Source organism: Phasianus colchicus, chromosome 2, assembly GCF_987193195.1.
Source record: "Phasianus colchicus chromosome 2, bPhaCol1.hap1.1, whole genome shotgun sequence".
NCBI lineage: Eukaryota > Metazoa > Chordata > Aves > Galliformes > Phasianidae > Phasianus > Phasianus colchicus.
This window is the reverse complement of record NC_143437.1, coordinates 67,795,312-67,808,930: the sequence shown is the minus strand read 5'-3', so window position 1 is coordinate 67,808,930 and position 13,619 is coordinate 67,795,312. Positions and strand designations below refer to the sequence as shown.

Genomic DNA, 13,619 nt, shown 5'->3' with positions numbered 1-13,619 from the left:
ATCACACTTCAAACAGTGGTAATGAGCTGTGCCTCTCTGCAGGCTATGTACTGGTGCTTTCTTCTTCAGAGGCTCCTTACCTGAGGAGAAGAGAAAAATGGCTTGCTTTACTCAGTTGTTTATTAGTAAATGATAATACAGAGAGTAAGAAGTTAGATGAAAATGATTATATTATACTGTTCATTTTTCATAATTTTATGGAAGCTTGAATTTATTCTTGGTACCAGTTTCATCTGTCACATTTACTTTGTGGCTGGTTTTTGGCAGTGACATTTTCTATTCATCCCCACCATTTGCTGGGCCTAGAACTTCCCCTGTGATTCTTCTGTTTCTATCCAAGAAGCACCTTTTTTGCTTTAATATGCAAAGGTGATGTAACTATCCAGTTTGGCTCCATTTTGCAGAGATCCATTTCTGAGGGACCATTAAAAGAAGAACATACAGGGTATTTTATAAACTTGGAAGTGGAAGTTAAAAGGGCTTTTATTCATAATCTCAGTATCTTTGCTTGATTGTCTTTACTTTGCATGCTCCATGTAGCTGTTACTGTAGATGAAAAAGAGTGTTTTTCCTTGTTGAATTTGCTATGTGTTCCTTTCCCTGAACATAATATAAATGCAACCATGGATGTGGTTTATACTTGAATAGTCATGCTGAAAATACTTGTTTTTAATGAGCAACTCTGTGAAATAGCTATACGTAGATATACTTGAAGTCTGCTATGTACAGAGTAATGCATGGGAAGAACTGCAAGATAGATAACTCTAAGATGACTTTGCACTTCTTGCTGTGGGGAATGTTTTGTATAACAGTGTTGCTGCTGAATCTTAAAATAAAAATAAAAATGCCCAGAGTGGAAAGTGTGGCTGAAAATTGGAGGATTTTTTTTTTCTCTGTGCTTTCTTTGTAATTAGATTATTTCTGAACTATTGCATGTGGCTCAAGGGTTGCTGTCTAACCTGTTTTATATCACAGAAGGCAGGTGCAGGTCTGTAAAAGGGCTGAGGATTCAGAGATACTGGGAAATAATTGTGGTCCGTGTTGGGCTCTTTACCCATGTTTATGCTCTGTAGTCTAACTTGTGTTAACCTTTAATAGTGGGATTAGTCTACTCTGAATTTGGAGTAAGCTGAAAGACCTCTCTGGTGTTTTCTGCAAACTAATGTCAGGCATGCAAACATGAATATAAACATAGCTCAGCTGTTTTGTGATAATCTGGACTACTGCATGGTAGCATGGTGATGCTAGTGTAACGTTATCAGCTGGGCCTTTAAACATCAAAAGGAAGGTTAAAGAAGAATTTCAGCACTGTCAAGAAATTGGCTGACGTTAGATTTTTCCTTGCAAAAGCACAGGGAAGCATTACATATTCACTGCTGTGTGCATGTGGAACCATCTCAGTCTTGGCACTGCCTGTTTTCATGCCTGAGATCATTGTGAGTCTCTTCAGATTTTGCTCTGTGTTGATATGTTTCAAGTATGCAAACACATCTCAGCAGTAAAGAAGTCTTCTGTCTGTGGCACTGGGTTTACTCAGTCGTGACTGGAAGACCGGTGAGAAAAAAAAATGACCCTGCCTCTCTTATATCTGTGACTATAAGTTGTGACACCAGGATACTCAGATTTAATTAACTTTACACTGAGGGATTTCAAACCCTTACCTCCCAGTTTCCAGGGAGGAGCCATAATGATGACAGGCTGATTCCAATCCACTACAGGTACCTGATGCACAGAAAAGAATCCACGGTTCGTTATCCAGAAAGCATTTGAAATAGATCCAGTGATGCATGGGAATTCTGTGCGAGTAGGAACCCTTTAAACCAGAAACATTTTGACAGAGGGAATGAAGAATCACCTCCCCAGAGCCATTTGGAAAATTCAGATGTTAGTTTTTTTCTGAGTCATGAATTTTACCTCAGAAGTATGAATCTTGACACTTTTGCCTGATGGTGCTATCACAATCTACTACAGAAGCTAAAAAAATGAAAGCTGTGAGGAATAATGCTGACAAGACTATCATAGTTTGAAGCTGTAGAAACCAGTATTATCTGTGTGTTGAGATCTGGAAAAGAAAATTCCTACAGTGAATGGGGGTTACTGCAGTGGAAGAGAGATATAGCATTAATTAGAATGCGTTTTAAAATATAATTAAGATATGCAAGAATTGTGCACAGATTTTTGTGTGCCTTAGGATTAGGATAAGCAAGTGTGATGTTGCATGCAAGAAGATCCCCCTGTGTGCTGTCTGTAAGGGCTTTTAATGACATTTTTTTTCTTTTTTTCATTTGTTTCTTTTAAGTATCCTATTGCAAAGCAAAAACCTTTTTCAGGGTCTTTGAGTTGTAACAATCCGAGAACGGTGATATAAAAGGGTTGCGTGAAGTAATGATGTTCACAGTCAGCATTTTGGCTTTTAAATTCCTATAAAAATGTTTATCTTCTTTGTGCAGGAGCTGTCTGAGCCACGCATAGCTCTTTTTGAAAAAGTGGGTTTCCGAGGAAAAAAAATAGAATTCACTACAGAAGCCTTAAATCTCCAGTTCCTGGGATATAATCCTCGAATAGCTTCAGTTCAAGTCCTTGGTGGCACGTGAGTTTAAATTCACTTCTTGCATCTTTAGAATTATGTATTTATTCAACAGAGGGGAAAAAACCCACAAAAAACACAGTGGTAGAAACTAAGGAGAATAAAATTGGAACACTGTAATGTGCATAGTGCATTAATGCACATTGTACTTACAGAAACCTACTTTCATCCTGATTCCACAACACTGTCACTGACTCACAAGGAGGTGCCCTGTGATTTTCTAAGAAGCTGAAATGAATTTGAACAAAGCTCACTAGGAAGTGGGTCCCAACTCTCCTGCTAATATTATAAAAGCTAGCTTGCATAGCAATGTTAAATCTAACTTCTGTGCTTTTGCTTTAGGTCCTGATCATAACAAATCATACAGTTTGTGATTTGTGTCCTGTATCCTGAGTTCAAAATATTTTAATAAGCTTCGTATTTGTTCTTTTACTTTGGTTTATGGACACTGATATAATGAGATTGAGATACAGCCTTTTTTGGTAGCATAGTGCTTGTAGTAATCTCTATTGAGATTTGAATCAGACTCATTACAAATCTATCAGTTAAATTCATTAACTATTTTTCAGCAGTTGTATTCCCTATTCTCAAGAAGATTGTGTTTAAAAAAAAAAAAAAAAGAAAAAAGTAGTCCGTTATGTTTAAAAATTTTCAATATCTCAACATATCTGTTAAATTTCTCTTCTTGTGTTTTTCCTGGAGCTAATTTTTACCACTGAGATGTTTGCCTCAAGGTTTTCTACCTTGAAGAATCACACTTCTTTATTTTTTACTGTTCCTTTGCATTTAAATGTGCTCTTTTGGAGAGGTAAATTCCCAAGCACGTGCAAAAGATGCAGTTGGATAGCTCAATATTGCCCTCAAGTGGATAATTAATATCTGATCTTAAGTACAAACCGTTTTCCTCATCTGGAGGAACAGGTCAAGGGATTTCCCTAGTTCACTGAACTGAAGTTTATTCAACTTGTAGTTTTTAAGTTACTCCAAAATGTGAAATCCAGTGCACTCCAATTCTATTGCCCAAATAATAACGTGATTTTATTATTTTTAAGACCCATTAGGAAGAATCCTTGTGCTATCAGTCGTTGGCTTAAATATTTAACACTACTCTTCTCTGGGATATATTTCTGTTAAATCTGTTTGGTGTTTTTTTTAATTGTTATTTATTGTTGTTGTTGTTATTCTAAACCAGATTTTGGCAGCAAAAGCATTATTTGTTTTTGTTTTTCATTTTTCCCCCCATAGATGGATAATTTATGAGCATAGTAATTACCGGGGACGTCAGATGTTGCTGTCACCAAATGAAATTCCAGATTGGTACAAACTGAGTGGCTGCTGTCAGATAGGTTCTCTGAGACCTTTACTGCAGGTGAGTAGCTGACAGTAGGTTGTGAAGTACTGATTTATTTCGTTGTGGGATGAGGCTGTATTATACAACTGAAAGCAATGTTAAAATCTTGCTGCACGTCACAAGCTTCAGTGATGACAATTGTGTGAAGAAATTGCTCTATGGTTTTACTGTAATAAATGCTATTTGATTATGCTATGTGGTTTTGCGTTAGTGCTGCTTAAACTGTTCATTAGGATACTTTAAATGAAAATATTGACAATACATAAGGATTAGTGAGCAGTTTTAACAACTAATGGTTATAGATACATATATAGATAAGTCTTATCAATAGCTCCTCACTGGTATAGTCAGTAATATTTACATTATTTTTGGAGCAGCAACAAAAAAAAAAATGGTCAACAAAATTGGATCATTTTAAATAGGAGTGATACTGTGCTGACTGAGGGGATGAAAAATCCTTTCTTGCTTACTACATACATAGAAAAATAATTTGGAAATCTAATGTAAAGCTTCCCATATTGTCGTTTTTGTTTTGTTCTCAAATAGGGACCTTGTAATTTGGTCCAAATGCTGCAGCAATCCCCTGAGCCTTTGAAGTTCTTGCTGAGCTGTATTTTATTGAGGAAGCAACTTTTTGTAACTTACAGATAACAAGTACTGGTAACACTGCTTACTGTCATGGAGCTGTCTTTGTATAGCCTTAAGCAGAGCTAGGAATAATGCATTTTGACTGCCCTGGCCAAGAACTTGTCTAAACAGAAGTGAATGTGAAACAAGCCACAGCATGAATGTGAAGTCTAACACCTGATGCCAGGGAAATAAGCAGAACTGCAAAAGTGCACCTTTTGTGAAGACTAGGAACATCTACACAGAAATTTGCTGCTGTTCTGAATTCAGCATTCTTAGCATCCCACTGTGTGCCGATCCCAGTGCACAGGCTAGCCTAATGCTAGGTCTCCATGCAGAATGGCAGATTCTCAAAGCTTGAATCATCTTACGTAGGTAGGGACTTTGTAGTTCAATCCTAAAACAGAAAAGCAAGATTTCTGAAAGAAATAAATTGTATCAGATTGAGCACTGAGTAGTGAACTGCTCTGAAGTTTGCCAGAGAAGAGTATATTGTGCACTAGAGAGACTGTGGTTAGAGTTCTGTTGTTGTTGGCATTTTTTATTTTATTGTATTTTCTTCTACAGAAACGTGTGTACTTCAGGCTTCGGAACAAGGAAACAGGAAAGTTCATGTCAACTGATGGAAACTTGGACAATTTGAATCTTCTCAGAATACAGGCTGTGGAAGATGTAGACTCAGATGATCAAATCTGGGTTTATCAGGATGGATTCATAAGATGCCGGGTAAGATTCAAGTTCAATGTGGATTATTTCTTTCCCTCTTCAATTACAGGGTTCACTGAATTCAGTTTCTACTCAATCATCATCTTAGTTCATTGTCTAGGTTTATTCAATTTCAGCTGTATTACAGTGTCTGTGGAGCTTTTGGTTGGTGTGTGTTTGGTGGCTGTTTGTTGCATTGAACTCTGGATTTTTTTTAGGTGTCATAGTTATGTGATCCTTTCTTCCTGATGTCATTGAAAATCTGAGATTCGGTTATTATATACTTTTTCCCTAAAGAATAGTAGTCTTATAAATCATAGAATCATAGAACTGCCTGGGTTGGAAGGGACCATAAACACCACCCATTTCCAACCCTGTGCCATTGTCAGAGCTGCCATCTCCAAGCTTAGCTGCCCAGGGCCCCATCCAAGCTGGCTTTCAGTGCCTCCAGGGATGGGACAAACAAAACACAAAGAGTATTGGAAGACCATTATCATGCTTTTAATGAGCTCCGTTTACTTTCATGTCCTCTTTTTCCACAGCAAAAACATTACAGAAGTATCAGGTTATATCCTCTTCTGCATTCAGACAAGCTTAAGGATGAAATCCTACTTTCTTCCCCCCACCCCACTGGTTATTCCATGTTTGTCAAGTTCCATCCTTTTTCCATGCCTCCATACAATTTCCCAAATGAGGTCCTACTTTTCTCACAGTCCATAAAACTAATTGTGTAAATTGTCATTGAGGTGAGCACAAGTATTTGCAGTTCATAATGTTTAAGCATGAAGTCTTAGGTAGGGATGCAGGCCAAAGAAAATTAAGTTACTTTAATACTGTTAAACAGCTTGACTGCAAAGAATCATGTGAACTTTTTCTATAGGATTGTATAACTTCAAAAGCAGATGTTTATAACCACGTCATCTATGCTGGAGGGAAGAATCTTGCTGTTAATAAGCTAAGGCATTGTTTGGACGTGTTTACAGGACAGATGCAGTGGTAAAAAGAGACTTATGCAGGCAGTGAAATTATACCCAGTAAGCTAAAAGCTTGAATATTGTATACATAAGACTTCTCTCACAACTGTTTGCCTCAAACATTTCATTGCAAATTTTTATATCACAACAGCATGGTATTGTATGATTCTGGATAAATGCTCTTTCATTTTTCTTCCCTGTGTGTGTGTATTTGATAGCGTGGTTTTGTTGTACATGGAAAATACACATCTTGTTCTGTGTAGCAGTCAGGTAACTCAGCATGGAGTGCAGGAGGGCAGCACTGATCTTCAGTAATGGAACTTTGCCATCTTTCTATTGAATGGCAGCAAAGTCTTTGTATTTTGCACAAACAAATTGGTTTCAGCATATTTTAGAAAATGAAGCTTATGGGTGGGTAGGTGCATGCATGTAGGCAGACAGTTCACTGGAAGAATTTCTGCCTTTGTAGCTCTAAGTTTAGGGTGCCTTAGTGACTCTGGATCACTACATACTGAGATCTGCCTGAGGTTCCTGGGTAGGTGGGATTAACTCGGGAGCAGGATATTAATATCATTCCTCTCATTTGTCAGCAGAAATTGATAAGAATTTAGATTTCCTCACTCAAGTTTCTTTAGAGATGCATGATGCAACAGGCTCATGAACCTGTGTGGAAGCTTTGAGTCCTCCACATCCCAGCGGAGACAACTTTTAGATACAAATGAGAACTAAATTGATTTACTTTGTGGCTGTATTTCAATTCTAGGTTAAGACAGTAAGAAGTATTCCTCTCTCAATTTGGCGTATTTAATAATTTAGGGCCATATCAATAAAGGCAGATGAATGTTTAAACTACCGTTGAAGTAAATTCAGAATTACAGGGAGGCTTGTGGTGATCTATTGATCACTGTTCCCACAAAACAGTTCACTATAATTCACCCCTAAGACAGCCTTAGCATTCTTTTCAAATCAGCTTTATTTTTGCCAGTAGTCTTCTTAGCCATAAAGATATTTGCAGAGTTGTGACATCACATAATCTGATAGATGACTACAAAATGATTATAGAACAAAGGGGAAAATACCTTTGTGACATACTATGACACTTAATACAGTGTGAGGTTATGTCCTTTCTCAAGCTCAAAAGGTTACTGCAGAACTGGAAAAGACTAAAGAATAGCAACAACAAAAAACAGAGGTGATGCATGGAAGAGACTAACTAGCCAGGACTACCTGTAGTGTGGGCAAACCACCTTTAAAATAAGGCAGGGAGCAGGAAGGAGATCATCAAATAAAGCCAATTGCTGCATATCAAATAAATATTTTCTATTGTTGTAGTAGTAGTAAAGATGTGGACCTGCTTGCTACAGAAGGGTTATGATATGGAAAGGTGTGTGTTCAAAAGGGTTGCATTGATATGAGTGAGTAGTAACAAATTAGCACACGGGACAGGAAGCATGTAGGTATTAGAAATACCAGCTCTGCATGGAGAAGTCTCTGGTCTAGAAAGTGCTATAAACTGAGAGAATGTACTAGAGGCATTCAGCATACAGAGCAGAGTGAATGTAATCTTCTATAGCATCTGTTATCAACCATGGATAGAGGCAAGTGCTAATTGCATCTTTTGATGTGATATAACATGCCTGTTTTAATGTCCTTACCTAGTGGAGAGTGTCAGCAGAAACAGAAATGGATATAAAAATAAATAGCCTTGAGTTTAGGAGAAAAATGATTTCCTTAAGGGGAACGGAATTCTTAAATTCTGTTTTCACTTGCTTTCACCCCTTCTGTCTGATTAAAAAAGTAGTAGATATTAGAAGTAAGGCCTCTTGAATAATTGCTGTTGCCTTTCTGATTATATAGATGGCAGAGGATTGCTGCTTGACAATTGTTGGAAATCTTATAACTCCTGGCTCTAAACTTGGTCTGTCGTTTGAGCGGAATGAAGACAAACAGTATTGGCATATTAGTCCTGATGGCAGGATTTACAGCAAGATGAAACCTAAGCTGGTTTTAGATATCAAAGGTAAGCAAATGTGTTATCTAATTACATTGTGTCTTAATTACATGGTATTTACAGTGGGTATAGGCATTAAACGTGCCTATAAATTAAAGATGGTGTTACAGTTACTTTAATCTAGAATCAGAAAAGACCCGATGAGCTAGTCTGACCTCCTGAATTATACAGGCCATAAGACTTTGTTGCAGTTTTCCTGCACAGAGTTTAGGAACCCACAGTACTGGCTTATCTTGTATTCCCAGTGTCCACTCAGTGTTGTAGATACCCTCAGTCAATTTTACTCAGCATTGGGTAATCTGAATATAATTATTTAAAAACGCTGAAGCGAAGTTTTTCTTACCTAGCTTCTCATTAACTTTAATTTGTATAGAGCAATTTTTCTTATACATTAGTTGTAGATGCAGTAGACAAAGGATATAAGGAAAGCAAAGGCAGCACTGTAAACTGACGTGAATAGATGAAAAGTTTTTTCATTTGTTCATTAATGGCCGTACCTGCATTGTGAACATGAAATTCTGTTACAGCAGCCTAATATTTACCTGCATCCAAGGCACGTCTTACTGTAGTTGTTGTCACAGCCAATTTGCTTCACAAAGCTCCTGTTTCTGAACAGTCTTTGCTTTTATAATTTCATAGGCCTGATAAAGCAGCACAGTGATCATGATCAGGTGTTCCTACATAACTCTGCATTTTTTTGGAGGGAATAATCATTTTTTTTGCTGTTGATTTCTTGTTAGCAGTTTTAAAATCAATTCTGGATTGATGTTGTGGCTTTAACTACAACAATCACCAAAAAAAAAAAAAAATAATCAGTCACCAGACAGCACTTTGGGACTAAAAAGGACAGGCAGAACTGTGAGACAAGGGCTATGTAATGTCTGACTGTGATACAGTGTTGACACAAATACTCATAAATTCTCTTTACAGCCCTATAAAGTTGGCAATGATTAATGTAAAGCTTATCAAAAAGACTTTAGTTCAAAGGACACTCCTAATTCAAATTGGGTCTGCTAACATTTTTTTTCTGTAGTCAGTTCTAAGTTGCACCAAAAAGCAGAGTACTGCCACACCAATGTGACTGCAGTTAATCACATTAAAAGCGCATCACATATTTTGCACTTGATGAACTTCATAACGGATAGGTCTGATGACAAAAGAACAGACCCATTCTGTAAGTACATTTATTTGAGAAAGCATAGGAACATCATCTCTTTCTGCCAATTCTGCTGATTCAGTCTTGCCCACAAATGGAGCTGTAATGAACTCTTCAGTAAACGGCTGTGGCTGTTTGGCTGCACAATGCCACCCAGTGGACACTCGGCATGGTGCATTGGCTTGGCTAGAGCACGGCTCTTATCAAAGCAAATAGCCCCAGGTTCCACCGAAAGAAATCGAATCTTTTCCCATTATTACATTTATATTTTACCGAACACTGCTTACTACGTACTTCCTGCCCTGCAGTGATAACTGAACGATGTTCAACGTTATTTTTTTTGTACCTGCAGGTTAAAGCTTTTTCCTGTGGATTTATTTGATCTGATGTTCCTCCCCCGCTTTTTCTCTTCTGAAGAACTTTGCCAATATTTATGTAGTGTGTCTCTATTGCTTCTTAGTCATTCATTGGTGATGGGAAAGATGTGAATCAGGTTGGCATAGGCTGCCCAGAGAGGTGCTGCAGTCACCGTCCCATGTGGATGTGACACTGAGCGACACAGTTAGTGGGCACAGTGGGGATGGGCTGACAGTTGGACAGGTGATCTTAGTGGTCTTTTGCAACTTTAATGATTCTGTGATTCTCAGAGACCCTTTCTGATTTAGGATAGCGGCACCAGCAAGCCTCCCCTAGATCTATGAAGTAGAGATCAGCTAAGGTGCCTGAAATGGCATTTCCTTAGTACAAAAGAGCTGCTATTAAATGTGCACAGCCACGTAGGACTCCAATTACCTGGCCTGTTATTTCTAGGATCTGTTAGAGTCTGTATTTGTATACTTACAGGAGGCTTCCAGCTGCTGGGCATTTCTTTTCCTATAAGGAGGTTGTAGGGAGGCATGGGAGAGGGTGCAGAATGACAGGTGGGTGTCTGTAGGAATGTCCCAGTGTTCAGAACAGATGGCTGCTTACAGTGGAATGGTACCAGCAACTGCAGGTGTGGTACCATGTGAAAGGCATGCAGCTTATGCTTCTGCAGTACATAGAGATAAAAGCAGTCAGCTCTGACTTTCAGTTCTAGTTGAACTTTCCTTTGCTTCTGAGTCCAAGTGAGAATAATAGTAGCGCTCCTCTTCTAGGGGAACACATTTGGTACTGTGTACCACGAGTAGTAAATTAAGCCCATCTAAGAAATGGATATATTTTATGTTCAGGTATGTTTAGCTGGGAACAGCTGAACATTGGTTGTGTTCTGTGTATGGCAACCTGTGGTGCAGTTGGTCAAAACATAAGGTGACAGTGGTGAAGAATAAAGGAGACTCAACCTCATCCCCTGGCTTGTTCTAATATATATATATATATATATATATATATATATATATATATTTTTTTTTTTTTTTTTTTTTTTTTTTTGTATGGTCGTGCTTCTGTTGACTGTTAACAGCAGGACTTTTTTCATGGTGTAAATGTCATCTTTAGAACAAAGTGACAACCACTGAACAGTTAACTTTGATTTTTGGGAAATGGCAGTCTTTAAGGAGTCGGATGTGACTGTATTACAGTGTTTTCCTTCCTTCTCCATTCAGGCTGAAAAAGTTGAAGTGCTGAATTACTGACGTGGTGGAGAGGAGCAGGCAGATCTCTCTGCTTCAAAAGAAATTCCAAAAGCTGGTAGTGAAAACGAACATGATTTGTATTTTCAGTGCCTTAGGAGAAGGAAAAGCCATCTACATCAGTACTTATTAGAGTAGCCCTGAAACCCAGAGCACAGTCTGCCTCTTAGTTCAGTGCTAATTTATGCACTTTTTGAATTTTTCTTTACAGGGGGCACACAATACGATCGTGATCATGTTGTTGTCAACACAGTCAACGAAGAAAAGTTAACACAGTGCTGGGAACCACTGGTTGTGTAATTCCAAATGAGTAAGGTGATGTCTGAATTGGGCACTGTTCTGGACGCTAGAATTGGCACTGCCAGCTTTGAAGGATGCATGATCAAGAGTTCTGTCTTTTCAGCTTTACAAAGAACAAGCAACAGAATGATTTCATCTCTCTCTACCGAACATAATTATCCCTATAAAAGCTTGGGTATCTCTCAACCTTTTTTTAAATCATTGCAACTCTGTGAGATAGAGAACAGTAGCATGCTTCAGAGCAGTGGGGAAGAACCAGAGGTGGGGGAGGCCCCAGAGTTACAATCACATCAGTGAGTACTTAATCCAGAACAGTCAAGAAGTGTAATTTTAAATTATTTTTAAAGGTGTTTTTTTTTTTTTTTTTAACTAAGGGCTAAAATAATTAAAGCTTATTTTATAAAGGACAGGAGTGCAATGTGTATACAGTTTAGCAATTTAGGCCTATTGGCTGATAGCATAGAAGAATATTCACTACTGAAAATTTAATATATTTGTCTCACTGTAACAAACTTATGTTTACAGAAAGCTTAAGACCACTAGCAAACAGCAGATCCAAAGAATGTGTGGTTTCAAATATAGTTAGTATGCTAAAGTAGTAAGTCCTAAATTAAGAAGAAAAATAATCTAGATTTTCTCATGTAGAGGGAGGATATAAATGAGTAGATGGTTGTTAGAAAAAGAAAGGGTTGACAAAAGAACTTATCAGAATGTGAAGAACTTGCCTGCCCATTTCCTAAGCTGCCTAATTTTTTTGTTACATATATTTGACTTCTTTGCCAATACATTTTCTCTTTTGAAATAGCTCCAGTAAGTACAGTCTTCCTGAACTCTAGAATCATTTCCTATATAGAAAAAAAGAATTCTTAAGGAAACTATCAATAACCATGACTGCGAAAGCACCTAAGCACACTGTGGTTACCAAGCCTTTTGGCCACCAACTTTTGGCCTATGCTCTGGCTTGCTGTGTTAGTTTTCCATGCTAATATTGGCAGAAAAGTAAAATATGAAAAAACTTTTGTACTATGCTGCTGTGTTTTGTTCTGGCTTAGCTCAGTGTTATTACATGCTGCTCCCAGGAGCACCTAGGCCTTTGTCTTGCACAGTAAGTCTGTTCAAAAGTAACATTTTCATTACTATTGTGTTGCCTCAAATGACACTGGTGCTTGCATTGTCACCAGCCCAGAGGAAGTGCCTTACTAATAATTTTCCTCTTTCTGTACAGAAGTACTGAAGTTTTGTTGCTCTGAAATGTGCTGCTTTTAGTTCTTCATAGAAGATATGTTGTTATTGGTTCCAAATGTGCTCTTGCTATATGTAATATAGCATTTCACAAATAAATTTAAGTTAGATAATAACAACTTACTGAAATTATTTTCAAGTTAGAAAGGTGACATTTGGCAGTTCTGCTTCTATCTTGTGATCTTCTCTGGCACTAATTCCTCTGCTACAGCTGCAGGCTCTGAGGAAGGTGCTTCTCCTGTATAAACAGGTGCTCACTGCACAGGGGTCTGCATTAGCACATGGCTGCTGCTTCTACCCCCGTAATGCACTGCATGGTGTGGTTTTTCCATGGCCATAGCTGCACCACAGGAACTGTGCAGCTCTCAATTAGGAGGTTACTATTTCCCTTCCATCTACCTGTGCAGCTGCAGGTAAGTAACTCACGTGTGTCTCTAACACAACAGTAGTGTTAAAAACAGACCAACAGCTTCAAACACTTCAACAGCATCAGCTGTGATAGGGGGCAGGACTGTCCTGCATGAACACTACAGTCAGCTGAATTGCTATCAAGAGTCAGGCAATTGGAATAATTATCACTTACAGTGATAATTACAGTGATTTTGTTCTGTGCTTCTACTCAGATTAGTTATGCCATGAGAGATTTGATCAAAGTACATCAAAGTTGAAGTACAATCTTGAGCCAGCAATGCAACCATTTCCTACAGAAGTTAAGTTTTGAGAATGAACCAGACTGAGTTGTTATACATGTTACGTATATTAATAAAGGCAAACAAAAACCGAGGAAAGGAGAAAAGAAAGAAAAGGATGGCATGGGTTCTACATGGACAATCAGATGACACTGTCTCACCCTTGCAATATTTAGCTAGAACCACTCAGAGAACAGAGCTCCAAACTCAAAATGCTGCCAAGCTTCTTGGGTTCCAACACTTAGAGTTGTTACTTTTGCAGGATACGCCTATTTGTAAAATGGTTTTTGTGTACAATTACCTGAAGAGACATTGGTATTTCTTATCTGTGTATTAACACTTTTTGTAACAGACAGTGTATGAAAGG

At 38.0% G+C, this 13,619-nt stretch overlaps 1 protein-coding gene across 2 annotated transcripts in view; it reads left to right on the top strand.

The window, feature by feature from the left end:
- The window catches only part of CRYBG1 (crystallin beta-gamma domain containing 1), a 94,757-nt gene extending 83,071 nt beyond the window's left edge, over window positions 1-11,686 (top strand). For both annotated transcript variants that reach the window (XM_090135924.1, XM_090135925.1), the window contains exons 19-23: window positions 2,451-2,590; window positions 3,833-3,956; window positions 5,133-5,291; window positions 8,102-8,264; window positions 11,233-11,686. In XM_090135924.1, the coding sequence (XP_089992050.1) occupies window positions 2,451-2,590; window positions 3,833-3,956; window positions 5,133-5,291; window positions 8,102-8,264; window positions 11,233-11,321 (675 nt within the window). In that variant the 3' untranslated portion in view covers window positions 11,322-11,686. The remainder of the gene's footprint in view (window positions 1-2,450; window positions 2,591-3,832; window positions 3,957-5,132; window positions 5,292-8,101; window positions 8,265-11,232) is intronic.
- Window positions 11,687-13,619: the final 1,933 nt, after the last annotated feature.